Source organism: Neolamprologus multifasciatus, chromosome 5 (genome assembly GCF_963576455.1).
Source record: "Neolamprologus multifasciatus chromosome 5, fNeoMul1.2, whole genome shotgun sequence".
Taxonomy (NCBI): domain Eukaryota; kingdom Metazoa; phylum Chordata; class Actinopteri; order Cichliformes; family Cichlidae; genus Neolamprologus; species Neolamprologus multifasciatus.
Genome location: NC_140443.1, coordinates 29,248,781 through 29,276,721, shown reverse-complemented (window position 1 = coordinate 29,276,721; position 27,941 = coordinate 29,248,781). Strand labels below are relative to the sequence as shown.

Sequence of the window (27,941 nt, the reverse complement as noted above, 5' to 3'; positions counted from 1 at the left end):
AGGTGTTGGGAATAATCATAAAGTTAAGATAAACTGAACATCTGGCTCACGGTGTCTCCTCCTCTCTGCCTGTGTTAATCCAAGCTAACCAGCAGGTGGAGCATTTTGCCCTGTATGCTTTTAATTCCAGCTGTTACCTATAGAAAAGGCCAGGGAGCTTAAGCAGGACAAATGATATCAAAGTTAAACACTGGGGTTTTGACTGAGGCACAAAGCTGGAAAAGGGAGGGATTTATCAAGAGGATATGAATGACGTAGCAAGACGAGCTACAAAGGGCATGTGAGAAAAGTGAAGCAGTTCATAGGGGAGAAGGTGTGAATTAAATACCTTTTTTATTGAGGTCATTAGAGTATCACCTCACTGTCAGCCTGACCCTTGGTACTTAGCATTGGAACTCCAAGGCACTGAGGGCGGGAAGATGTGCTGCTTCAACAGTTCATCGGCTCACCTCGACTTTCATGAGGTGATGCTTGTAACACTTCTCTCGGTCCTGGTTCCTCAACAGTTCACCCGCTGCACCAAACTCTTTTGATTAGCTGAACAGAAAGTCCAAGTCAAATAAAGTGATTAACTGGAACTCCAAGGCAAAATGGCAATTTAAACTTATTGTATGAGGCCTGACCTGTTGCTTTCAGCACTTATAGCTGAAGGCATCACTGGGTCTGTTATTAGCAGTACATAGAGAATGCAACATCTGACAAGCACTTTGAAGACATTTTTACACTTGCCCCATTAATTTCTCAGTATACTATCAAAAAATATGGCTTAACCAGTCTGTTAACGGAATGCCCAACCATGTAAAGTTATTGGAGTCATGGCATCTGGCTCAAGAGTCAAAGGCTATATATGGTAATATTATTCGGTGCTATTCCAGCCTTTTGAGATGTAAAAAAAGTTTATAGTGATCATGAGACTGAAGCACTTTCTATGTGCTGTAGATGAGTGACTGTTTTATGTCGACTACGTGATAAACATGGAAATCAGGAGCTTATCATGACCATGTAAGGCTCCAGAGTTTGTGTATGTGAGCTTAGCTGCTCTTTCAGCGGCCCCTTTTTTCATGAGCATTGAGAGTTTAATCATTAGCAACTCTTTAACTTTTGCTATCTGCTCAGGCTATAGCTGCTACCTCACGATTCCAAAGTCAAACGAGAGTAAAATAAGCACTCTAGACTGCAGCTTTTAAACTCTGGGTTAGCTGTTTTAGGAAAGAAGATGAATCCTTTACTTCCTCGTTACAGAACCATGTGGCAGGACCGCGCTTTTTGCCGTAGTGTGCGGCTTTTTCTTTGTGTTTGTAAAAGACAAAAACAGGTGCAGCACAGCGCCGGGGAAGGATGAAGGGGGAAACCAGCAGCAGTGAGCGCTGCCAAGGCCGACACCTAGGCTGTAAGCCGATTGGCTGGCAGCGGAAGGGGCGTGGCCCGGGTAACTGCACTATAAATGGTCCCAGCACGGTTCCTCTCAGCAGCGAAGCAGCAGGCATCCTCGACGTGAGTTCACGCGGACTGAGTCGTGGATATCATCAGGTTGCTGCAACTTTGGAAAAAACCCATAAAAAAAGAGTCGGAGAAACTCGAGTAAAACATAGCGAGACTGGGCTTGGTTTCTCTGATGCTGGGACTCTGTTAGCTCTAAGTCTTCCGCGTGCCAAGTACCGGTCTCCGGCTGATCCAATGCTTCTTCATCAGTATATGAACGGAGCCCTGGACGTCATGCATCCCACAGCGCTTCAGAAAGACACTACTTTTACCAAGATCTTTGTCGGCGGGCTGCCGTACCACACAAACGATGCCTCACTTAGAAAATACTTTGAGGCCTTTGGGGACATTGATGAGGCTGTGGTGATAACGGACCGACAGACCGGCAAATCCCGAGGATACGGCTTCGTAAGTAGAAGCAAAACTTTCACTATCATCCGCTCGCTTTCACGACATTTAGCGCAATCAAACCGCATCATCTATCAGCTAAATTCTGTTTGTGTCTACATAACAGCGATCTTTGTTTGCTGCTGTGTCTCTCTCTCTCTTTGAGTTTTGTGACTCCGCATAATACAGCATGCAGTCATTCAAATAATGTCAAATGCACCCCCACCACAACCCTTAACACACACACGCGCACACACACTGTGGCTTAACCGCACAATTGCACAGCAGCATCTCCGTTTTTGCCTGGCTGGCTGTTATTTTAGCTTGATGAGGATGAGGGCTCACACAAGTTGATGGATAACTAAGAAGATTATAATTCAACATATGTCTGATGTCACCCCCCCACCCCCCAAACCCACCCAATCAAGTCTCCCCCACCTCATTCACTCCTAAACAGCCTCGGCTTATGGCTCTTGGAAGTGTGTGTGTGTGTTGACAGCCTGCACTTCTTGCTGGCTTTATATGGTTATTTTGGAGCAGAGGGGAGGCTTACTTTGTACACCCTGCCCTCCATTGTCAAGGACCGGAGCACATGATTTACATCACATCTTGGCTGCTGAGAGAAATTCCAGCATTAGTAAATTTGGCTTTATCCCATTCCCCACATGTATGTTAAGTTTCCCTTTGATCGCATCATTCTGCAAGCTGAACTTGTTGACTTGTGCTTAAACCTGCTGTTTATGAGGTCATCGCATTGTGTTGATTGGAGCTGTGTTTGGCCATAGTTGATTTATGCTGTGTTAGTGAGAAGTGTCAAAGAACCCCTGCAAAGCCCAGTGTAAAACTACATTAAGAGGTGACTTGTCTTGTTCTCGCAAGACAAAGACCTGCACTCTTTCTAACACAAAGAACAGAAGTGCATAAGAAATGCAAATATTTACTAAAACTTGGAAGGCTGCATCAGCCCAAGTAACGACCTCTCGGGCCAAAGAAGGAATGGAAAACGGTTATGTGTTCATGTTTACCTCTAACGGCACAATTGTAAGACAATTGCTCTCTTGTGTTTACACATCAGCCTTCTAACTGAGAAGAAAGCCCGTCCTGTGAGTCTAGCTGGTATCGAGCGGCTTCGCGAGGAGGCTGGTGTTTCAGGTTAGACAGGCTCAGGGTGCTATGGGTGCTGCCGAGGATGATACACAGTGACACGATGAGCACTTTATGCTGAGTTACATTTGTGTGTGGCATGAGGCAACCTGCTCACTCTATTTTTCTGAGGGTTTCAGTTGGAGCAGAGGTAGCTGGCAGCAGGGCAGGGGAGTTGCCCAAAGCTGAGTACACCTCCTTTTCTTCTTTTTTTTCCTAAACACACTTCAGAGGTGGATTAGTAGAACCCCCCCACAGCAAGGCTCTTCAGTGTAAACACAGCCTCGTTCCTTCCTGTGTGTTCACAACACAGGCCCTGAGTGGGCTTTGTTCCAGATCCTTCCACGATGAAGAGGCTTTTTTTTTTTTTTTTTTTTTTTTTTTTTTAAATGGTCCACTTAAACAATGCAATCTGTGGCCTACATTCGCTGCTCGTTTCTCACACAGAGGTGACTCTGTGTTGGCAGAACATGGCAATCAAAACAGAAGGCCTCAACTAATGCCAGGAGGGAGAGAGGGGGGGTGGGTGGACTAATACCAATCTCCTTATTTTGGCCCTAATTGGATAAGCTCCTTGTTGCTCTCCCCAGATCCATATTTCAGCAGCTCTGCCCATGGCTGTGTGGCAGCTGAGTGGCCGGCTACTGCTGTTGTGGGCAGTTTTCAAAGATTATCATTGTGCTTTGTTTGTAGTTTCCCCTTCTTGAGAGAAACGGGATCATAACAGAAGAAAGCCTGTAGGGGTGGGGGGGCTTTCGTGAAGACCAAAACCTGTTTTTGTTTTTTAATTTTTAAAGCGCGTTTTGTTTTTGTTTTGATTTGTCAGACCAAAGCCATGAAGCTATTTGTAACATGACGGTTTTTTTTTCCCTCCGACTGTGCCACCAGGTGACTATGACAGATCGAGGAGCAGCAGAGAGGGCCTGCAAGGATCCCAACCCCATCATTGATGGCAGGAAGGCTAACGTCAACCTGGCTTACCTGGGTGCCAAGCCTCGTAGCTTACAGACTGGTAAGATGAGGTTTATTTCAAGACTTGTTGCAAGGAAATGCAAGAAAACAAAAGTTATCAGTATCCATAAAACTGAAAGCGGGTGTGAGGTTCAAACTCCCATCAGAACTACAGATTGCTTGACAGGAATGAGGTCACCATCATCAAAAGATTATTTAATACTTGTTTGAGTTCTTGGGAAGGCTTAGACGTCATCTTTACAAACTGATTAGCTAAAATACACCCCCCACCCCCATGAGGGCTAAAGACTACAATTAACTGTGCAACATGTGTTCTTCGCTTGCCACTAATTACGGGCCGAACGACACCCAGTTTCCCAAGTGCATACATGTTGGTACTGTTGCTCGCCACACATTTGAAATTGTTGTTCTGTGGCAGGATCGAAACAGGCTCTGCCTCTGTCTCCCCTTGCCCTCTGTGTATTGTTCTCTAGCCCTCCTCTGTAAATGCAGATGTGTGTCTGACAGCCAGCCTCCTCTCTTGCAGGCATATCCATCGGAGTGCAGCCCATCCACCCAGCGCTCATCCAGAGGCAGTATGGGTAAGTGAGAGGGAGTGGGCGCTCGCTTAGCTCTGTTCGCTCGCATCACGCTCTGCGCAACGCCGCTAGGCTACCATTTCTTTGACAAACAGGGCCTCTGGGAAGCACACGTCAGTTTCTGTGTCCACATGCAACTCCACAAGTAGCCTATTAGCATATTTGAGTTTTGTAGGGCCGGGAGATGATTCACATATCTGTGGTAATAGAAGTGCATTCCAGAGGTGAATGTGTGACTCACTTGTTAACTTCTGGCAGGAGCCTGTTGACTCGTGTACCTGCCTGACCGGGCTCTGTCACTGAGAAGACTTTCTTCAAGTGGCTTTGTTGTAGAAACAGCCTGGATAGCGTCTAGGAGCCACGGTCTGCTGGGCAGCTAATGAGCATTTCACTAGAGTAATGACACCCCCCCACCCCCCTACTCTAACCGACAGCTCTCACATATCATCCTTAAAGCTACACCACTGCAAAACACTCTACTGTCTGGAGGAAAATGCAAGAAACACAGGGACAGGTTTTGAAATAAATTGCTTATATATTAGGAAAAAACAGTTCTTCCATGCTTTAGGCTTAAAAAGATGCTAAATTGTAAGCCCATCATTAACTAGCCTGATGCTTAGTTTTTTATTGTTAGGACTTTGTGGTGGTTTGAGAGTGATTTATCACAACTGTGGATGTGGTTTTGTTTTTGTTTGGGGGTTCTTTTTTTATTATTGTTTTTGTTTGTTTTTTTTTACTTTGGATGTGCATATTTTACTGGGTTTTATATGAGCATTAACTACATATTTATGCTTTTAGATTTTGCTTTGTGGCTTTGGTTGGAGTTTGCTTCAGTTGTGATTGAACTCTTCTATAAAAAGGAACAAGAGCAACCATGAATTAGTAAAAAGCAGTGTGGATTAATATAGAAAAGTAATTCGTAAGTTGCTGCCCTATAAGGTATATGCGAGCTTTATGGAAATCCCAGGACAGTCCACAGGGACGATGACAAAGTAGGAAATATTTTCGTGGTTATTGAGAACAGTGAAGCCAAAAGACTTAGGACTCTTATGAGGAGTACTTATGAGCCATACAGCGTTCTGAAAGATGTCACAAATTCTAAATTATAGGATTCCCATGGGGGGGGATGTCCTTTCATGTTCCAAGACCTTAAGAAGGCACAGAAAAGTCCCATGTCCACAGTCCTACTGCACAAAGCGCATGGATGGTACCAGACCCTGAGAGTTTGCCATATGCAGTGCCGGTTTGAGGCATGCATCTGACAGGTGCTGGTTCATGTTACAGTCTTTACACCCCCCTTAATTTCCCATGAACGCCACCCCAGAGACGTGGAAAGGCACACAGAGCACCTGTCCTCCTGAGTTTCTTCTGTATGGCACCCAGGCTTCCCTAAGATGCAGAGTGTACAAGTGGCTTTTCTTTCAGTCCCCCCCCCCCCCCCCCCCCCCTCACTTGACAACATATGGCACGAGGAGGACATGATCTGAAGTAGGATTTTTAAACAGTACTCAGAGCGTCTCAGTGGCGGTGGTGTGCCGGTTACGGCTTGCTGCTCTGGATGTGTGTATAGCTGTGGTCAGCAGATGTGGGGGAGTGTGAAGGCCTGAGGGGGCCACTGAGGCCAGGGACATTGCTTTGATGGCGAGGAGATGAGTTGTCAGTGTGCTTGCTTCTCGTGCATCACGCAATTTATATGTATATTCTTTTGCATTTTTTTTATTTATTTTTTTTAACTTTCATTTCTCCCCTTATAGTGTTGCAACTGCTGGGGTGTCAAAAGGAGATATTGAAAACTGACACCTCTGTGAGACTGTGAGACGGGGTAAAAAGCAAATGAGGGGGAAGGGTATGGGAAGCCTGGTGTTGTAGGCTTAATGCTTTAATGAGACTGTGCCTCCCTTGGAAACTCACCTCTACAGGTGTCAAACAAAACACTTTTTTTTTTTTTTTTTTTTTTTTTCTTCGTCTGTCTGACTTCAAAGAACAACAGGTTCCTTTTAGCAAAGAGTGGAGGCCCTCTTCAAAGTGCTGTAAATGGGTTGTTAATTTCTCGTCCTATCCAGTCCTGTCTGTTTCCCCACTCTGTGTTATGGTGAGTCACGCACTGAAACTTCACTTGTGTTATCATGTAGAAATATTTAGCTGCTCAGTGTGTGACGCGAGCGCAGGATTTTTCTCATCACATCGTTATGCGGCCTTCATTAATGACAGAGAGTTCAGCTGCTTATATTAGTAATGTTTACAGGCATCAAATGGTTTCTTGTAAGCTTGTCTCTCTGGTGTCTCAGCCTGCCATTCTCAGAGTGTCACTATGTGAGGCGCACACAGACTGGCCGTCAGCACAAAACCAGCTGACGGCCAGTCTGATAATCTTCGGGCTGTCATCAACATTCCCCCCCCACACACACACACTTGGCATCTGTGGCCTCGTCCCTAACTTGCCTTGGTACCATCTTTTTTTATTTATTTATTTATTTTCCCGCTCTCACTGTATGTCTATCCGTTCCTCTTCACAGACACAAAAGATCTAATTCAGGACTGCTCTGTCTCTCATTTTTGTATTTCTCTTCACCTACACAAGGTCATGTGCCTGAGGCCAAAATCTGCCTCAGAACATGCGAACTCATTATACACGAGGCGAGTGAAAGGGCATACATGTGCCCTGCAGCATTAATGTATGGCTATCTTTGAAAGCTGTGTGCAGAGTGAATGCCTCTCTGTAGATTGCGCTCACGGGTGGGGGTTGCCCTCATTTGCTTATGCCTACTTGTTAAAAGCCACTGTTTTGTTTTGTGCTCAGACCACTGGCACTAGGACTCATTTCCCCTTCACTTGCCAGATGACTCATTTGTTGTTTGAATACAATAAAAGTTTTATGGAGTTTGAATTTTCCATTTGAGATGATACCTGAAAAATGCTTATTTTTTCCCTGCATCTATTTAACCACACAATAGGACGTTAATGTTACTGCTGACAATAATCACTCTTATGCCATGGTTGCTTCCTGCTGCCAGCTGACCAGTGCGCCAGCAGAGGATGAGAGGATGCCCACAGTACTCGGACTAGTCCCGAGAAGGGATATGGCAGAAAATCTCTACTCACCCGCCCCTCCTTCCTCCCTCAGCCAGCCTCTCTCCAAGGTGCCAGTGATGGCTTGAGAGTGAAGTGCCGTGTGCTGTGATGGACTGGAGTGCCTTTTTATCTTTACCCTTCTGTGTGATATGAAGTGAAGAGGTTATCTTGATTTGTACTGTGACTCTTTCCCTATTATGGCATGGTTTGGGGTTTGCAGTGGCAACGGGTGTGTGTGTTGGCGGGTGGATAAATGGGGAGGGCAGAGATATTAGATAGGTGTGTGTAAATGAGTGTATTGAGACTATGATGAAATCCCTATCCTGCATGCTTTAGTTTTTGTGTTTTTTGTTGGGTTTTTTTTTTGGTTGCTTGATAGCTGTGTTTTAATACTAACCTTCATCTAATGGACTGAATCTGTGTGAGAGGGGAAAACAATAAGACTGAAACTTGAAAACAGTCCATGAGAGGAAGATTTTATTCAGCACTGAGATACAGTTGAAGAGTGTAAGTCAATGTGACATTTTGTTGTTGCTATCTTGCCTTTGTCTGCGGATTGTCTTTGTCCGCCCCGCCCTGCCCACCGCACAACTGCAGGATCCGGGGTCAAGGCTCTCTCAATAGTCAGTTATATCACCATGTATATGAAAGAGGGGGGCTCTTTTGCTTGCTGCCATCACTAATCCCTTTATACAACAAACTCCAAAGATGTACTTCAAATCCTGAGTAAAAATAGACTAATCTAAAACCCTCTCCACTTCCATTTCTTTTGTGGATAAAGTGGCAAAGCAAAGACTGTACAGTCCCCAGACCCCACAGCTCTAATCAGCTACATCTGAGAGTCTGCCCATGTGGCCTGGCAGAGCCTCGCACCCAACCCTGATGAGCTCCCCTGCCACCATAATCCCCCTCCCCTCTCCAGCTAACATGTTCACCTGTTGTAGTGAGATTTTCAAACTAAGCCAGAACAAGAGCAACTGCAACTTCTGCCCTCCCTCCATGCACTTCCCTGTGTGTGTGTGTGTGTGTGTGTGTGTGTGTGTGTGTGTGTGTGTGTTAAGTGCAGCAGCTGTTAAAACACTCTGCTGATGCCTGAGCTTGAAAACCTGCCAGTAACGGCTGACTCTATCATTCACTCCCTCCCTCCCCCATCCTTCCAGGAGGGCCTATCCAACAGGTTCTGTAGCTTTTACTAACTGACACTGACGGAGGGTTGAGTCTGCCTCCCTCACCTCACTTTTGTGTAATTATCCTTAATAACAGTGGATTTCTGTGGGAGTTCTCAAAGTTCTGGACACTAGTGTATATTTCTAACATGCTCGCCCTCTGGTCGCAGTGTAAACAATGGAGCCAGGCGTTGGATTTCTCTTGTAGTTGTTTTAGTCCTCTGGTCTAACACCGCTCTCTCCCCCCCCCCCCCCCCCCCTTCCCCCCTTTGTGTCTGTGTGCAGGTTGGCCCAGCCTTACATCTACCCGCAAGCATATGTGCAGCCCAGCCTGGTGCTGCCCACTCAGGTTTCTACTTCTGTCAGCACCAGCCCGTACCTGGACTACAGTGCAGCCTACACCCAGTACGCCCAGGCTGCCTTTGAGCAGCAGTACCCGTACGCCGCCTCCCCGGCTGGCTTCTTGGGCTACAGCTACACCGCCAGCCCCACAGCCACTGTTGGGCCTTCCACCACCACCACAGCCCCACCTACCGTACACCCCACTCTCCCTTCTGCCACTGGCCCTGGTGCAGCGTTCCTGCATTACGCCCCACAGCAGCACATCCAGCCAGACCGTATGCAGTGAGCAGGTTGAGGAGCAGAGGAAGGGGTGCAGGAGGAAGAGGAGGAGATGGAGGTGGAGTGGTCGCAAGCCTTTGGACAGAGGATATTGAAAAATGCCCTACGGGGTGATCCTGCTGTTGCCAGAAGTAGCTTTCAGGAAAAAAGGGTGGGACTATTGCACTATATGATCAGGATGGGCTTTTGGCTCATTGGTTAAAGGGTAAAAGTGGTGGGAGGACTAAGGTTCAGGTTGAGAAGCTGAGCAGTATATGTGGCTGCTTCCGAGAGCTTCCAGAAGCTGACACTTTTTTTTTCTTTCTTTTTTTTAATAATTATTATTATTTTTATCCTTCTTTATTATTGTATTAATGTCCTTGTCCATGTTTTATTTCTATGCTATTATTATCAATGTTCGCATGTTTCTCTGCTCAATCAGTGGAAGTTGTAAATGTCCATGGTACATTTTGATGTTTTGAGAGCTGTCGGGGACATGTTAAACCCCTGTTACCTCCAGATTCCCGTGGATCTGGGGTGGATATGAAGGGCAATGCTGCTTTAGGCCACTGGGGGAACAGTCAGAGATGAGGGTGTACGGTGGTGATTGGGGAGCCTATCCCGGTGCTATACACAGTAAGGCAGAGCACGGCCCCATGAACAAACCTCCAGCGTTCAGCACCACACAGGAGGACAACAAGAGAGTTCACCTCAAGAGGTAACAGAAAGTTTCAGTATAAGACTGTTGGAGCTCCATTGTCCCAAGATGATGTCAGGACTACACACTTATTTTATTTGAAGAGGCCTTAATTTAAAAACAACAACAACTTCCTTTTTGAAACTTAAGTGCCCCTCCCACACCAGAGAACCAAGTGCAGAGAGTTCCTTGAAACTGACCTGACTGTTTCCAGCAGTCACATTTATCTGACTTGGGTCTTGATAATTTCAGATGGATGTAGATAATCACAAGCAGTATGTGGCCGTACGGGGACCAGGAGCTTTGTATATCGATGTTTAAAGGTAGCTGACACTGAGCTCAAACACCAGTGTTGTTTCTTTGTCTTTTGTCACTGAGATTGTCAAACTGTTGCTCTCAAAAAGGACATTCATGTACAGCATTTTAATGTTGTCTGTCATTAAGTACATTTACAATATTTATATGTAGGTATTTATAAGAGGTACTAAGTTAAAATAGCTTTTTTTTTGTTTTGTTATTATGACTACAGTTATGACACTGATGTCATTTAACTTGCAGAGACACAGCTGCACCCCGTCAGTGGATTTGTCAGCTGGCTCATTGATGCCCATTCATATTTTCTGGAAATGCTCTAGATTTTTTTTTTTTTTTCTCCAATAAGAATGTCTTTTACAGTTCCTTCAAAGAAGCCATACCAAAAAATAAAATAATTTGTACTTAAATATGCCTCCTGTTGTCTTCTGTCTTTATTATTAATGTGAAGTGTCAACGATGAAAACCAAAGAGCAAATTTATGTCATTGAATTTGTAACAAAATACACATCCTGGTGTGAGTGAGAGAGTCAATGAGTGCTGTCAGGTCTTGCATATGAGTGTTGGGGGTGGGGGAGAGCAGGAGGCCCAGACTTTTATCAAGCAACAACACCACCTTCTCAGCAGAGCTGGGTGTTCCCTTGGACAGTGCACTTTGCTTTCGTTCCCTTGCTGAGAGTTTAGTATAAAACTTAAAAGGTGTTTGTCAGAAAGTGCTTTGAGGCTCATTATGCTGAGCTGCAAGTAACTGTTGTGTGTGTTTTTTTTTTTTTGTTTTTTTTTTTCTGTCTCTGCTAAACAAGGCTGCCTAGCACTGTCTCCCAGCAGCATTTTTCCCTGTTTGTGCTTACATCAGCTTCTTTAGGGGATGTGTCACTTCTAAAAGCCCGCTAAGCCCGAGAAAACAAAACACAGGCAGGGTTGTAAGACACAAAAACACATCATTTTGTTCTCAACTTCAATTTTATCCATGCAACAATGATTTACAATATCATCCTGAGTTCAAGGGATGTGTTTTTTTTGTTTTGTTTTTTTTTTTTTTTTTTTTAAGGTGCTATTGTTTTTCATTGAAATCCATTCACACCTTATTCATAGAGCTGTTACACTTGGACATGTTTACCATCAAGTTGTTTTTGTATGAGTTTTATTGCATGTAATTATTTGCATACTTCTCTCTCGTGGCTAGGCTTTCTTTTCAAAAGATTCACCAAGTGTCTTTTAAATAATGCAGTGTAGTGTCATTCTACACTGAATGACATAGAGATTAATGAATACAAAACAACTGTAGCTGTATTAGGCTGACCGAGGCTGTAAAGAACTGCTAAAATGACTTAACAATGCTAACTCAGCACTGTTAAAATTTAACCCAAGCAAGAATCACAGAGCCACACAAAGTAGTGCAGTCTCTGTACCAAAACGGCCTTCAAGGCGACTCTAAACTAAAAGGAAATCAATCCCTACAAACATCTGTGTTAAAATACCCAACAGCATAAAAATCCATGTTTAACCGGTTAGAAAAAGTGTTGGTCTTTTCTAACACCTGTATAAAAGCTCAATGAAGCGTGGTTGCTTTGATTGACAGGTGTGCTGATAATGCTGTAGCCGGTCACTGCTAGGCCTCAGCTTTGGTGGTGCAGCCTGTTCAAGAAGCTTCAGTTTTGATGAGTAGTAGGTGTAGTATTTTATTAGCATCGATTAGCAGGTAAGGAGCGGGTTGCATGCATACAGTTCATAGATGCAGTTTGCTGAGCACTTACCCTAGCATGTCACCCTCGCATCTAAATATGGTAAATTATTATAAAGCCAAAACTTGAATGAGGAAGGTTTAAAATGCAGAAATCATGGGTAACATTTAAGTGGTTGCATCTATCCCTTTTTAAAAAATGGTTAAAAAGCAGGAACATTTTTGTGGTCTATGACAAATTTCACACTACATTACAACTCTATGAGAGCTGAGCTTTTCTTATAACTCAAATGTTCTGTAACATAGTCTATGGTCCCATCTTACGAGCCAAGCTTGCTAGCATTAGCTGATAACTTAGCACTCCACTGTAGTCTCCACAAATATGGTCACATATGGCTCTAAAACACAACAAAAAAATCAAAGATGGTAATGGTCGCAAAGCGGTGGTGGTGACATCATAATAACATTTCCATCTTGCTATTCTACACTTTGTGTTTTAACCGTATTCATCACCTTAGCTTTGCAAGTTAGCATAATAACATTTCAGTTAGCACCAGACGATGAGCATTTTGTTTTTCACAACACTGGAGCAAGAGTGCTGTCAGGGACTAGAGCATATTTCCCCCGCACTGGCTCCCTGTTATATCCAGAATCAAATTTAAAATCCTTCTCATGCAAAGTCTTGAATAATCAGGACCTATTTTGCCTTAAATACCTCATATTAGCGCGTAGACTGCTGGGGGCTTCCTTATCACTCACCTCTTTTTACTTTCTATGTGTTTATACACCACTTTGCATTTAATCATTACTTATGATTATTTTCTGGCTATTTTCCACAGTATGTATTTTGTCCCGTCTTCCTCCCATCATCCTCAACAGGCCACGGCAGATGTCCGCCCCTCCCTGAGCCTGGTTCTGCCGGAGGTTGCTTCCTGATAAAAGACAGTTTTTCCTTCCCACTCTCACTAAGTGCTTGCTCATAGGGGTTCATCTGATTGTTGGGGTTTTTCTCCCTATTATCCTCTGGTCTTTATAATATAAAGTATCTTGAAGCAACTGTTAGTGTAATTTGGTGCTTTATTAAATAATTAAATTGAATTGATGATAACAAAAGAAGTTTGTGTTCAGGAATTGTGTTAAGGATCAAAATGTACTGACAGAGTAAGAAGCCATGCAATGTGTTTAGGACACACTGCAGGCGATTCCAACACAGAACAAGTTGCAGTTTTTATAGCTGCAACATGTCAGAGATTTTTAAACACTTGTGTTGAGCAGAATTATTATATCTGCTGTTGCTGTGTTTACTGGTTGCGACTGTAGTGAGGCAGCTCTGGTCCCACTCGTTTCTCTTTACTTCACTTTGTCACTGTTAATCTTTCACTATCTCACCCCCGTCCTTCTGGTTCTGTGTTTGTGAACTCGCTCACACATTTGTTTACTCAACTTTTCTGCTTGTCATTTGTACTCTTCCCCCCCCCCCCCCTCCTAACACCTCCCCGTCTACCTCACTTCAGTGCTAGCAGTTCTGTTTCTCCTCACATGCCGTTTTCCCCTTTTTTTCTCGCCCCTGTTTTCTCTCTCTGCCTTTCTCCTCGTCTGTTCTCATCCTTGCTTATCTTTTTCTCCTCGTCACATTCTTCTTTTGAATTACATGGCAGAAACAGAGCCTGGTGTCAGCTTGACGAACGAGGTCACGGAGGTCCAGCAGACCTCGTTATGCTGAGTCACCACGAGGCCTCTCTGTCTGTCTCTCGGCCTGTCTCTCTTTCACATGCACATACAAAATAAAAGGTTCAGTCAAATCTCACTCTCCACTTGCTTCTCGCTCTGCTCTGCCACTCTGACGTCAAGGGATTCCTCAGAAGAGTCATGAAAACAGTCCTATCTTATCATACCCCAGCTCAACTTTAATCACAAACTGCTCGCATCACCATGACTCTCAAATTAGACGCCCATATGAAAAAAAAGAACCTTTCTATAATTCATAAGTCCTATGTGTGTATAGAATAAAATATCAATGGAAGGTGTAACAGCATGATTACTTGCACCTTATTAAAGAAAGGTAAGTGTTGTATTTTATTTAGAAATTATATGACAAGTGTGAGAATCAGGCAGCCCCGATTTGAAAGTTAATGTTTCATAGAGAGTCATAAATTACCCATTTTATGAGCGTGTTATTTAATATTTGGGATATAACCACGAATGAGTATCTGACTGTCTATAGAGCCTCCTGTGCCTGTGATGCTCGTCAGGGCGCAGCCCCGATGGGCTCATCTGGGCCTGGGGAGTGTTGGTGCAGTGGCGTCTGATAGGCTTCAGCTACTATATTTACCCTGCCTCTCATAAGAAAATACCAGACCCAAGAAACCCATCACATGTTCTCTCCTGTGGCCTTTTCCCACATCAACAACACATTGAGATAACATGGACAGGTCTGGAGAGAGTCAGGTTTAAATTAGAAGCAGAGACAGTCAGCAGGTCAGTGAGGGGTGGGGGACGAATGATTGGTATTAAAGCACTAAAAGGCCAATCAACAGAACAGATGACTTAAACTGGAGAAGTGGAAAAACATCTCTGGACACTAACTTGTTTAAACAGGGTGTACTGACATTGTTTGTGTTGCACCCAAAATGAGAGACACTCTAACTGTAACCAAGGGGAACAGAAGCTCATGACAACAGAATCCGATTGAGTGGATGAAGAATCTCCAGTTGGGACACCCGTGCTGTGCGTTAGCCGTATTTGAAGGTGACATTGTCAGGGCACAGTGCATAAAGGATCGCTTATCTCAGTAATGTGCTGGAGGTTGTTTTGCTTTTTAACCCAGTTTGCAATAGAAGAAGTGTGAAAGAAAACTACATGTATGATGCATGAAAACAAAACAAACAGAAACCAGGAACTGAGAACTAAAAGCATTTCAACTGATTGAAAAGTTGCCAGAAACCTCAAATTGTTCAGATAATTAAGGAAGCATTCAGCCTGCTGAACCTGTAAGACTGCACAGTTAGCAGAGGTTTAAAGCAATAGACTTCTATCTTCTAGATATAACAATGTTTTCTTCGAACTTTAAAAAGAATATTTGGAACTATAGCTGAACAGCAGTCAGTGTTATACATACATATTGTAACTAAATCCCAAGTTGAGAAGAATCAGCGATCTGAAGTTTACATAAGCTTGGAAATAGCATTCATACATTCACTGTGCTTAAGTGATGATACCTGGATAGTGTAAGGTGGTGGGAAGTATGGTAATCTTTGAAAGTCAACAGTGTTTCTGGAAAGTGACTTGGAAAGTGTGCACGCGGGGGCCGTGGTGTCTGTGGCTGATAAAGGCTGAGACATTTGTGGCTCAGTGTGAGTTTTCAGGGCTCTGGCAGAAAGTAGTGCTTATCCAACTGCAGGCCTGCGTCCTATCAGCTGCTTTTGGACGGCTGTACACGCCACTCTCACACCTGCTGATTCTTCTGGCACTTCCACAGAGGTCGGTGATAACGAGATGAGCCACACGAGATGGCCTTATGCAGGAGTCAAGCTTGTGCTGAAACTTCTTAAAGTCAAACAGGAGTAAATGATGAGGCAGAAAAAAACATACAGTTGGAAACAGCATGGCCCCCCATTGAAGGGAATTGATTACATTCATGTCATAGTACTGTGCTGTGCAATCGTGAACATGTGGATTGCAGTTTATTACCCTGCATGCATGTGTGTGTGTGTGTGTGTCTCCTCCTAGTAGTTGTTGCCCTCACTCGCGCTGTCTTCCCTCAGTTCTCAGGCCTGTAATGTGATCTGAGTGTGTCTTACTCAAGAAAGGGCCAAGGGGATACCCATCAGAGCCGATCTGCAATCACAAGCTCAGGCACCCCCCACTCTGCTCTCCCCCTCAACAACAACCACCCCCCGCCCACCCTCAACACATCTCACAACGCGAAGCAAGGGGCTGAGGCGCCACAGACGCTTCCAGCCTCACATCCCGTGTCCATTTCACACCACGCCAAACCACCAGTCTATAGAAGCGCTGGCATGCGCACTCAGGGAAATGTTTTCACTCCCACTGAATGAGGAGCATGCTTTGCAGAGAGTGCCTGTTTGGTCTGTGCCTTTCTGCATGTGAGCACCTAATGTAGCATGGGTAACACCCTTCACGGGGTGAGAGAGAGAGCAGCGGAGCCGAGTGCCAGAAGACAAGAGAGGAGGTGAACGGGCAAGAAATACTTAAAGTGCTGTGATGGTAATGCGGTAACAAGGTCCGGTCATCACGGCACAAAATAACTACTTGTTTGCTGCATATGTGTGTGCATATATGTATGTGTTCCTAACATGTTTAGCCCCCAGACGGGTAGGACTGGTGGGGGGAGTGGAGGTGTTGGTTGTGTGCCATATTTCCTTATCTCTGGTCAACATACTTGTGCTAAGGGAGCAGCGCCTCCACCTCGACCTCAAACCCAGCCTGCCACTGTTGGAGGGCAGAAAAGGGAAGGGAGAGTAAGAAAGAGAAGGGGGTTGAGGTTCTCTACAGCAGGAGCAGCAAATAAAGAGAGAGACAGACAGAGAGAGAGGCCCAGCACCTGACAGCTACTGACAGCTGAGCTTCCTCTCTCAGTGGGGCTTTCGTGACCACAAACTGACACACTCTCTCCCTCTCAGACACACACACACACACAAAACACAATGATCGATCCACTTTAGCTTTAGACTGTCAGACTGTGCTTCTGACTGTGTGTCAGAAGCACACACACTATATATGTGTGTGTGCGTGTGTGTGTGTGTGTGTAGAAGAGGAGCTCTTATATAACAAGTGTGTGACTGTATGAATGCAATGTTTTTGTGTGCTTGCCTTTCTGCGTATCAGCTCAGACGTTCCCTATGTCTGTAGGTTTAAAGTGTGTCCACCAGTGTCTTCCTGTGTGGTAACAGGCCACAAGAGGCAGGAAGCAACAGGTGTAAAAGAGGAATTAAGAAGAAAAGAAAAAAAAACACCACTCCTTCCACCCCCACCCCTCCACCCTGTTTGCCTTTTGACCCTTTGCTGTCACTCCTAGCTTACTGTACCAGGGCAGCTGTGAAAATGACCTCTGCCTTAGCAGCGCACAGCGAAAACAAAACATCATACGTATCTCTCTCCTCGTGTCAAAAGGGAACTGTAAGTGTTCTGGTTCTGTGTCTCCCGACAGCACGAACCAGCTCATGACCTGCATCTCACTTGGGTTGTTATTTAATCAAAGGTGGGGGGTAGGAAGCAGCTGCTGATGTCACACCCAGGACAGGCCATTCCTGATAAGAGCGCTTCAGACAGACAGCAGCAGATATGGCAGTAAATCACATTAGTCACTTGCATCGGTGACACAGCTGTTGAATTTGTTAATTTGTCATAAGGGGAAAGGTCGCGTTTATGTTCGCTGGCTTCATCGTTTGCAAGCGGCGAGGCTTTTTCAAACAGTGGAGAGCTCCAGTTCTATTTTACATTTAAAAAAAATATCCCACCTTGTACAACAGGTGTTTCTTGAAGTTCAGATGGATAGAGTCATCAGTGAAACCAAGAGTTCAAGAAACATTTTAAAGGTATGTTTCTCATTGCCTTATTTTGAACTCTCTGCATTTGCTTCCATGCAGACTGTTAGCAATAAGGCAGGAAACAGGGAGAGGGCTTGGCTTTGCTTTTTCTTTTCTAAAGCCCACTAATTAATATAATTGTAGATGATGTGTGTTGTTCTCCATGGACAGAGCCCCAAAAGGTCAGGCGAGATCTTAGTATAAACTTTATAAAACGCAATGATTCTTAATGAGATCAAAAGAGGGGCATCTTTTGATCGGGGGAAGGGAGATTGTGCTAACATAAGATGAAATATACAACCCGCCCTCTGAGATATTTTTAGCCACGAATTCATCTGTGGTTTCTTTCACAATCTCCTGCACGTGAACCGCCCCCCACCAGTTGCTCATTTCTCCCATCATTTCTTTTTGGTGGTTTCCTCAAACCTCTCCTATTTTAGTATGTTCCACCAAACTTGCCCTCTTGTGTAAAGACAAAAAAAAATACCCCTCCAAGTTCCCCGTCCTCTGTCTCATAAAACAACATGGTCCTCTGTGTTTGCGCACACGAGTGCGTGTGTGTGTTTTCATGCACCGACGGTTATGTTCCCCATCCTGTAGGGAGTGATCTGAGCTCAGTACAGCGAGGAGGATAGCCTGCCTGGATTCACCAGCAGCTCTTTATAAGGACAAGGGGAAAAAGGCCCCGCTGTCTCTAAATTTAGATGGACTTTATTAGGCCTCTTGTCTTGTTTCCCCTGTCCCATCCCCTCCTCCTTTGCTGCTGTTAGAAATCTCTCACCAAAGCCATGTGGGAGGCCGACCCTCCTCTCCATCACAGTGAGGGGAGAGTTTGCCTGATAATGATCTGGGCTGATAATAATCACAGAGCAGAGGAAGCAAAAGAAACATGGGGAGAGGGTGACAAAGCAGCGGTGGGTGGTGACAGAAGCATTTTTCATTGTGTCTCCTTTGCTCCTCAACAACTATCATCGACACTGCCAGTGATGTCCTCTCGCTTAAAGTCTTAGAGGGAGAACCGTAGCAGGAAAGTGGTATGTTTATTTATCCAAGCCCAATAAGGAAGAGTGTGACAATTCTCCAAATCCCACCTCTATAAGCGTGGTCTCCCTATTCCAGAAGTTGCGTTAAATTAAATCACAGAGATTTAATTCTCTGTGAAAATATGTGCATATTTATCCATACATAGCCCTCTACATACCTCTGCTATCAGGCCTTATCTCCACTGCAAAACATACTTCAAGAGCTTTGAATGCTGTTGTCCACATTTACTGCCAAAGATAAATAGCCTCCTAACAACTCCACACTCTGTCGTTCCTATCCCACTCATTGCCTAGGTGATTCAAACAAAGAACAGCCAAACACAAATTGTCACAGTACTTAGGAAACTTCGCTACCAATGCAGAAGGGAATGAGAGAGATCATGGACCTGTGATGGCTTGAGTCTCTCAGAGGAGAGACTCTGTATGCAGAATTTAGCATCAGCACTTTATCGTGATTTATCTTGTAGGTCTTGGATCTAACAGAAGTTAAAACTCACCTTATGTCGTTTATTCTGATCGAAACCAGATATGCATTTTTTTTTTACATTTCCAAAATACCACAAACACAATCTCTCATAAACCCAAACTTAGACTACTCTGATAACAATTCTTCTTGTACACCTAAATAATGAGCAAAGCCCTCACAGCTTAATGTAAAAGCAGCAAGTCTGTGGTAGACTGCTCATATTCTACAAAATACACCAGAGGAATTACAACAGGGCTGGAAGAAGTAGCCCAAGAATATTTATTTCTACTTCACCAATGAGCAGACAGCCCAGGAGCCCGGACAGGTGGGGATGATCAGGGCAGAAGAGAGCAATTTGCATTTGAGCTGCCAAACTCCGGAGTCACAGAAGAAAGGCATCAACTGCCACGCAAATGGGAAGCAAATAAGATTCAAATCAGGGCGGGTTAAAGGAGTGGCCAAAAAGATGAGAGCATATGAGAGTTTTGTGTACTGGTATGCAGAACTATTTGCAGTGTGCACCATCCAGTCGCTTTTGCTTCTGGCCTTGTGCTAAAAGGCCTTTCCAGTTTTACCACAACAGCACCACCAGCAGCAGCAGCAGCAGCACCAGCAGCAGCAGCAGCAGCAACCCTCTGGGGAAGGACAAACCATGACATCAGAACAGTGGAAGGAGCACTGGAGACAATAGTTCTCTGTGCGGGAGAAGGGCCGAGGCGTGGCCTGGCTGGACAGAGGGTCTTCTCAGTGGACCAGCCAGCCTCAGCAGCTGTCTCAACCTCTGTCTGTATCTCTGTCACACACACAATTTCAATTCAGCATGAAAGCTGACATAGCATTAGGACAAAGAGTCAACAGATTTATGTTGAAACCCTCCAGCTCTATGTATCTCTCCTTGTGCTTGTGCGTGCTTGTGTTTGTGTGTGTGTGTGTGTGTCAGCCTTTTATGCATGCTCAGTTCCAGCTAAGGAACGCAGGCACGGAGGTGGAGTAGGAGAGCCACAGAGAAAGAAATATGGTTGGTACACAGTGGCAAAACAAAGAGGCAATGGAGAGAACGCCCTCCTCTGATCTGGGGTGATAGTAGCATGGGATAACTGTGCGTGTGTGCACATGTAAACACACGTCGCCCCGCACAATGTCTGCTCACATAACAGAAATATATTTATTATAGTCTGTCTGTTGATGTGCAGCAGATGCATATCTCGTGCCAAACTTATTTACCCACACCCTCCAGTGGCGGGTCCTCTTCTTCAAACAGCCGTAAAACTTTACGGGCCATGGCAGAGAGGAGTGAAGAAGCTCACCACGTAGCTGAATTTCACACGGGGAGAGGGGACGGAGCCTCGCTGATCCAGTGAGCATCGGGGACACACGCACCACCTGGGTTGTCAAAAGGAGTCTAACTAGCCCTTTTCCCTCTTTTCTTTCTTTCTTTCTTTCTTTCTTTCTTTCTTTCTTTCTTTCTTTCTTTCTTTCTTTCTTTCTTTCTTTTTTTAAAAAAAAAGAGACTCAATATGTGATGAGCAAACAGAGGACGAGCATCATTGAGCATGTATGAGCAGTGTATTAACACAAAACCCACCTGCCCTTCAGTTTAGGTCTAATGACAACAAATGCAACAAAAGACCTGTGTGATACGCCCGGCCTCGAGGGGCCACCACAGCAATCTATTCAGCCTCTCATTCACCTGTGAGGAGGACTCAGCAGGTTTGCATGTTATTAAAAGCTTTCGTACACAAGGGCTGATGGCATTATGGATCTGCATAGAGGACACTCGCTTAAACTGAGGAGTTTTTAAAATAATGACTGTTTGCCCCATTGTTAGAAACTCCAGCTTTCTGAGCATGAGGTGTTTTTTTTTTTAAACAACATGCCAGTTCCTGATTTTATCTTCTGGGTTGTTTTAATATAGATTCAGTAAGTTTCCATTAACGGTCTTGCTGTTACACACAAACACAGAAACACACGAGCAAAACACTCACACAATGTAATAAACAGGGCATTATTGCCACCCTTTCCCCCCCTGACAGGCTGCTGTTAAATTTGTAATGATTCAGCCGAGTTTTAAAGTGTCGCAAGATGTAAGCTGATTTGTTCCTGACAAACCTGCACTGTGGAGCTCAAGGCTATTTAAAATACAAACATCAACCTGACTAGATGTAGTTCAAAGCCTGAAATCCATCATGTCAGCAATGCTTGGGGATCTGACGTCAACCTAAACATGTTGAGAGAAGAGGAGATTTTATCTGTGGGGTTTTCACATGCTTTGTAACAGAGTTTCAACAGAGAGAGTTTCACTGCCTTGATCGTGACTTGACCGACTGACCAAGTTACAGCAGTTTCATCAGGAAATAGCTCTGTGTCATAAGATTGTACAGGCCTCACAGATTAAAAGAGGTAGCTTTATGGGTGCTGCAGTGGGGGAATTATTATTTGATCCCCTGCTGAATTTGGAAGTTTCACATTAACGAACAGTCTCTATTTTCTTTAGTAGTTTCATTTTAATGAAGGGAGACAGAATATAATCCAGAAAAAACACATTACCTAAAAGCTACATTAAAGTTTCAAGTTGATTTACATGTCATTGAGTGAAATAAGTACTTGATCCCAAAAACATGACTTAATACTTGGTGGAGAAACTCTTGTTGGCAACCACAGCGGTAAGACATTTTTTGTAGTTGTTCATCAGGTTTGCACACATATCAGGAGGAATTTTTGCTCCCTCCTCTTTACAGAAACTTTCTAAATCCTTTAGGGTTTTTTTTTTATTACTGTTTGGAAACCCAAACCTTCAGCTTCCTCCACAGACTTTCTATAGAGTTGGGGTCTGGAGACTAGCTAAACCACTCAATGACTTTAATGTGCTTCTTCTTTTGCCATGTTTTGGGTCACTTTAATGCTGGAAAACCAAGCCATGACCCAAATTTAGTGTTCTGGGTGAGGGAAGGAGGTTCTAGTCCAAGATTTTATGGTATATGGCCCAGTCTTTTGGCCCCTCAGTGCCGTGAAGTCGTCCTGCGCCCTTAGCAGAAAAACAGCTCCCTTAACATAATGCTTCCACCTCCATGGTGACTGTTGGGATGGTGTTCTTCGGGTCATACACAGCATTTCTCTTCTTCCAAACACGGCAGGTTAAGTTGATGCCAAAGAGCTTGAGTTTGGTTTCATATGACCACAGCATTTTCACTGGTAAACTTCAGACAGGCCTGTACATGTTTCTTCATGAGCAGGTGGAGCTTGCAGACGCTGCTAAATTGCAGCGTCTGCAAGTTCTATTATGTGTGTTATTGTGGTGTTTTTGGTCACTGCTCCTCCCATGTTGTTCTGTGCTGCTTCACCACCTTTCTCATGATCCTCTTCGTATCATCAGGCAAAATCTTGCATTAAGCTCCAGATTGAGGTGGATTGATGGTCATTTTGTATTTGTTCCATTTCTGAATAATTGCACCAGCAGTTGTCATCTTCTCATTAAGCTGATGGTCAATCTTGTCCCTGATGTCCTTTGACAAATCTTAGGTCTGATTCTGATTTGTCAAAGGACTGAAACTGATTCTGTGCGCAGGCGTGCTTTATATAGGTACGAAGTTGAGATCAGGAGAATCTATAACTGACTGACTGATTGTAATCTTGTGTCATGTGGTCACACAGGCAATCTGTGGGAACCTGAATTTTGGCTGTGTTGTAGGGGATCAAATACTTATTTAATATTTTGCCTCTTTTCATTAAAATGAAACTACCACCAAAAAAATTAGCAATGATAGGACTTTGTACACATTTCTAACAAAGCCTCCTGAGTTTGAAAGTCACATGGGCGAGTCTTTTCTTATCACACACATCAGGAGAAAGAATCACAGAAAAGCTGTTTGAAACTGCTGAGAATGACAAAGAAACATCAGCATGGCTGCGGTCTTTTCAAAAGATACTTTCTGAAGCTATCTGGGTGAACAGCAGTTTGGTGGTTTTTGCTGTGACCATGTGACAGTTTCTTAAGGAAACTGTTTCTTACTGGTGACATTTCTTTGGGTGACTGTTTCTCTGTAGGATGAACTGTGTGACCCACAGCTGCACACTGAGCAACAGTCTCTTACTTTATCCCCAAATCCAGATCGGTGAGGATCATAAAGTGAAAGATGGACATATACAATGACCAACAAAGAGACACACACAGTATTGCAATTATGTCAACCATGGGCTACAATGTATACCAAAAGGCACAGACTGCCATCTAGTGGTGCCTCTGGATCCTGATACTTCCACCTACCCTGCAGGAAATCTGGATTTGCAATGTGGCTTAATAATGAAGACATGTAGCTTTAATGTACAGCAGTTTAGAACGATTTTAAGAACATCCTCCTAACCAGCAAAAAAACTGGTGACAAACAGAATAACTTCCAGTCTAAGAGTTGTCTCTTAATTACTACTGCTATTGCTGGAACAATGTGACTGTATTTTATTCTACAGCCCAACAGCCAAATGGAGAAAATATCTTGTTTTCCTTTTAAATGAAGACAGTTTTAATCAATCCTTAGAGACCTACATAGAATGGTTCTTCAACGTATTAAAAGTACTTCAGGTCAGGTAAACCTTTTCCACCCACCCTAGATTTCAGCATCAGCAACTGAAAACTGAATATCATGCAGTGAATATATCTTTGAGATACATAGATGATGGACGTTACCGCCTCTTTAATCGTAATGCACCATGTTATGCTGCTGGGAACAGTTTTCTGTAATCAGAAGCTCACGTTGCTAGGTTACAGCATTGGGCTCACCTCTTGTTCTTGGTTTTCGGCCCATTTTGACATGTTGATCACATTGTTTCTCTCACGTTTGTGTTTTTATTTAATTTTATTCAAATGTATTGTTAATTATGTGGTCAGCATTTTTTTTTAACATTGGTTGCTAATAAATAAACTGACTAAGAACATAAAGAAAGCAAAAGCACAAATATCAACAGATGTAACAGTTTTATTGTTTTAATAAGTAGCAATGGTCTATGTCTTTTTTTTGCTCCGGGCGGACCCACTGTTAGCACTGAAGGGAAGAGATGTTGCTGCACACACTGCAGCATCTTGTCTGTTTGTTTTTTTTTTACATATACAAAACCTGTTCTTAAATTGTACTGATGTATTCTTTTCACAGCATTACAATGGCAGATGAAATTTAAAAAATGTAAAAAAAATAAAAATGAACCAACAAAGAAAAACGTTCCAAACAACAGTAGAAAACTCAGAGATGCATGCTGAATGTTACTGATCCGATGATTGCTCTGCTGTACATCACATGGAACAAAAACAACTACAGAAACGTCCCTACCTAAATCATGCAGAGCTGTAATAAACGGTATGTTACATCACTGGCCTCTTTCACATACCTTCCATTTAACTGCAGGAATCTGAACACGTGGCTTCATACATCAGTGAGGAGCCTGCATTGCAACGGTAATGCCACTAGGTCAGGCTGAGCAACACAAGTGAGACTGTTTGCTGCAGAGTTAACGTGACTGCATGTGCACAGTGCATATTTGCGAGTTGCTCAGCCCAACCCACTAGAAAATACCATGCAATAACAAGTTATATTCATTTCTATTTACAGTAAGAATAAAGCCATTTTGACCATTTCCAATTCCCAAAAGTTAGCATGGTCTGTGTTCTATCATGAAGCCGGCGTGTCCAGATGCCGGCAGGTCAACGGACAGGGAAGCCTGAAAGAGGCCTTTGATGCAACTAACAGCTGTTCGAGCTGTGTGTTAGATTGAAGAGGTTTCTTCCAATATTTTTTTCACCACAGAAACTGTGGTTTCCTCTATCCATCCAGTAATTTGAGAATGCTTTCCCTCTCCTTCAGTGCTTTCCAGGCCTGATCTTTCTCCTTCTTAGTTGGGGTACGTTTCTTCTGCCTGGCTGCCATGATTCGCCGGAACGCCTCCATCACCTCATTGTCAGATACCCTGACTCTCTGCCTTAACTCCTGTTTGCGCATCTCCTCTTTTGCCAACCTGTGAAAAAACAGCAAATCCAGAGTTTCATGTGATCAAAGATCTCTAACACATGTACAGTTTCACTTAGGTGGCAAACAGAACCACTGCTGCTCTCTGTCCTCACCGTAGCAGCTCCTGCTTTCTGGCTCGGTTGTGAGCGGTCAGGGCTTTGAGTTCTGCTTGTCTCTTCTGCAGCTCTGCAAGGACCTCATCCTCAGAGTCTCCTCCCTGGCCAGGTCGCTCCTCGGAGTCCAGCAACCCCTGGGCTACCAGCTCCTCTTTGATTCGAGCCTCCAGGGAGCGCGTATGAGGAACGCTAAAGATGGCGAAGATCATAAGAAATATGCAGATGCAGAGCGGAAAACACCACTAAAACAACCAACGAATATCATAGAGGAAATATATATTAAAAAAATGTTACCACCTTAAATGTAGAACCAATTTTTCCCTTTAAATTTAACGGACAGGAATAAACATCCACGTTTGTGTGTGCAGGCACAGCTGCATGAAAGTAGACAGTAAATTGAGGTACTTTGAAGAGTTAGCTGCTGACCTGCCAAAACATCCTAAAAAAGATTGAATGCGTTTTGTCTTTTGTTTCATGCTGAGGATACCGAGGTCTGTGTGGATGAGGAGATGTGTTTAAAAATGGCTGCTATTTCAGAAGGTCCTCTCATGTAATACATCAAAAATGTATTTGACGCTGACATTATACCTAAAAGCTTTTCCTTGGCTTCGGGGTGAGGTCCCAGCACCATCGTTAGCATCCTTTCCTGAAATGTCCGGTATAGGGGAATCCTCCATGGGGGATATAATGTTCTCCTGGAAGAAACCATGCTCATGTATTTATATGTATATTATTATTTGTATTTTTTTTAAAACACAATGATGCATTATTATAAGCGTTATCAGGGCAAAAGCTGGTCACAAAATGATGAGTCTGACCTCTACAAGGGCCTGCAGCAGACGCTGTGTGAGAGGACCAAAGGGACAACCGTCTTCTGGAGATTCGTGTTGGGATTCTGACTTTTTCAGCAGCGAGTCCACATCTACAGCAGGTGTAGATAAATGTTAGTGTTAAGGTGGAGTTACTAGTTAATGCACAGTCATGTGTAGGCACAGGTGAGCCTTCCCCTCACCTTTTGCGTCCAATTCAGAAAGCGGCCCTCCCATGACGCTTTTCTTTTTGTCGTTGGCTCGTGCTCCTTCCCTCTGCTCCTCCAGCAGATCCTCCTGAGCCCACCGCTGAGAGTAGTGTTTTCCCAATGCTGGAATCTACCATTAACACAGATCAGCCCCAAACCACAAAACACTCTTATTCACTGCATTGGATACAGTTATTTGTAACATAACATTGCGTACATGGCTCTGTGTCATACCTTGAAGTAGTCTGCTTCATCCTCTGGTGGTTTAAGAAGCTCCTCCAACAATCGTACTTCTTCATTTGTAATATCTGCACAGTATGGCTCCACTGAGGCCCAGAATCTTAAAAACAGAAATATTACAAGGTAATATAAGAATAAAGTTCTTTACTTGCTAAAACACACATTTGAGAATAACTTGAAAATTAGAAGGAAAAAAAATGAAACATCAAAGAGAAAATAAACTAAGCAGATATATTTTGTATGTTGTTGCGGACCTGTTGGGAGCATCATTTTTAGGGTTGCGGGGAATGTCTTGAGGGTCATCTGTAAATTCATACTCTTGTACTTTTGGCTGCAGGTTTTTAGTTTTGGGTCTGCCAGGACCTTGGCCTGGCCCATGACCCCCTTTACCGTCCAATTTCTGCTTCTTTGGTTTGTGGCGAGATGAGGCAGCGGGGTCTGGGTCTTTTCCCAACTTCAGAAAGCGTTTATCTCCCTTCTTATCTTGCCAGTCTGTAAGGATCTGAGATAAATAGAGAGGAAAAAATTATGGTAGCCTTTAATATACAAGGTTGCATCTAGATGCTTAGAGATGAAAGTTTTATGGTTAAAAGAAAAGTTATATGAAAGAAGATTGGTCACCAGCTTGTTCCTACCTGTCTCTGCTCTTCCAGTGCTCGGAGGCGGCGGGTAGCTGACGACAGCAGTGTCTCCAGCTCCAGCTGCAGGGTATCCAGCTCTTCGATGCCGATGCCATCATCCTCTGAGCGGCCCAGCACAGCAGTGTAGCGGGGGCATACCTTGACATGCTCCACGGGCTTAAAGTCGTAGTATTTCAGTGGGGGGCAGTCCTTCAGCTCACTCATGATGTATTGCAGCAAAGACCTGACAGTGATTTTACTGGCATAAGACAAAGTACTCATTAGATTATCAGACTGACATACAATGTGAGTCCAGCTCTGTGCCTGTAGCTCTCACACACAAATTCAGAAACACTTACGTACGGCCGCACGTACAGTCAGGACTGCTTTAAAGAGCGCAGGCTCGCTGGGCCCGAAATGCTGGAGAATACGTTTAAATTCTAACAAGGGTTTCTTTTATATTCATGATTTGCGCACAGACGCTTTAAATGTGGGCGTTTTAAACCCACACCACACAAATATAGCGCACAAATTATAATGTGTGTAATGTTTTAGAGCAGCGATAGTTACCTTCACTGAATGGCGTCCATGATGGGTGAAACCATTGTGGTAAGAGGGGTGTGTGTGAAAATTATTCACCTAAAATGATGTCCCATTTTATATATAATGACGATTCTGAGGAGAAAGAATAAGATAGTTAAATTTTTACAAAACCTAACCAGGCATTTTAAGTCGTAAAAGCAATTTAAAAAGTGGTAAGTCTGAGAATACAGAGTCTGGAGACTTGGCGCTTATTGAGTAGT

The 27,941-nt window shown here is 43.9% G+C and overlaps 2 protein-coding genes across 4 annotated transcripts; one reads left to right on the top strand and one right to left on the bottom strand.

Annotated features, from left to right (window-relative positions):
- Nucleotides 1-1,381: 1,381 nt before the first annotated feature.
- Nucleotides 1,382-24,341, top strand: LOC146519022 (RNA-binding protein 38-like). Its single transcript, XM_085158698.1, has 4 exons — nucleotides 1,382-1,890; nucleotides 3,901-4,024; nucleotides 4,511-4,565; nucleotides 9,086-24,341. The coding sequence occupies exons 1-4, from the start codon at nucleotides 1,678-1,680 to the stop codon at nucleotides 9,426-9,428; spliced, it is 735 nt and encodes a 244-aa protein (XP_085014824.1). The 5' UTR covers nucleotides 1,382-1,677; the 3' UTR covers nucleotides 9,429-24,341.
- tada3l (transcriptional adaptor 3 (NGG1 homolog, yeast)-like) lies at nucleotides 24,179-27,941 on the bottom strand. Of its 3 annotated transcripts, none has more exons than XM_085158692.1 (9): nucleotides 27,709-27,941; nucleotides 27,154-27,397; nucleotides 26,773-27,020; nucleotides 26,513-26,618; nucleotides 26,273-26,408; nucleotides 26,079-26,182; nucleotides 25,849-25,955; nucleotides 25,258-25,449; nucleotides 24,179-25,151 (listed from the first exon to the last, which is right to left on the bottom strand). In XM_085158692.1, the coding sequence occupies exons 2-9, from the start codon at nucleotides 27,361-27,363 to the stop codon at nucleotides 24,959-24,961; spliced, it is 1,296 nt and encodes a 431-aa protein (XP_085014818.1). In that variant the 5' UTR covers nucleotides 27,364-27,397; nucleotides 27,709-27,941; the 3' UTR covers nucleotides 24,179-24,958. The 3 variants fall into 3 exon arrangements, with proteins under 3 accessions (XP_085014818.1, XP_085014819.1, XP_085014817.1); XM_085158693.1 differs by lacking the exon at nucleotides 27,709-27,941 and adding an exon at nucleotides 27,498-27,702; XM_085158691.1 differs by lacking the exon at nucleotides 27,709-27,941 and having other exon boundaries at nucleotides 27,154-27,481.

Coding starts and splice junctions, on each gene's coding strand:
- LOC146519022 (XM_085158698.1), top strand. CDS start 1,678: ATGCTTCTTCATCAGTATATGAACGGAGCCCTGGACGTCATGCATCCC. Junction 1,891..3,900: donor AATCCCGAGGATACGGCTTC/GTAAGTAGAAGC, acceptor CTGTGCCACCAG/GTGACTATGACAGATCGAGG. Junction 4,566..9,085: donor CTCATCCAGAGGCAGTATGG/GTAAGTGAGAGG, acceptor GTCTGTGTGCAG/GTTGGCCCAGCCTTACATCT.
- tada3l (XM_085158691.1), bottom strand. CDS start 27,420: ATGAGTACTTTGTCTTATGCCAGTAAAATCACTGTCAGGTCTTTGCTG. Junction 26,409..26,512: donor ATGAAGCAGACTACTTCAAG/GTATGACACAGA, acceptor TGTTAATGGTAG/ATTCCAGCATTGGGAAAACA. Junction 25,956..26,078: donor TGCTGCAGGCCCTTGTAGAG/GTCAGACTCATC, acceptor GGTTTCTTCCAG/GAGAACATTATATCCCCCAT.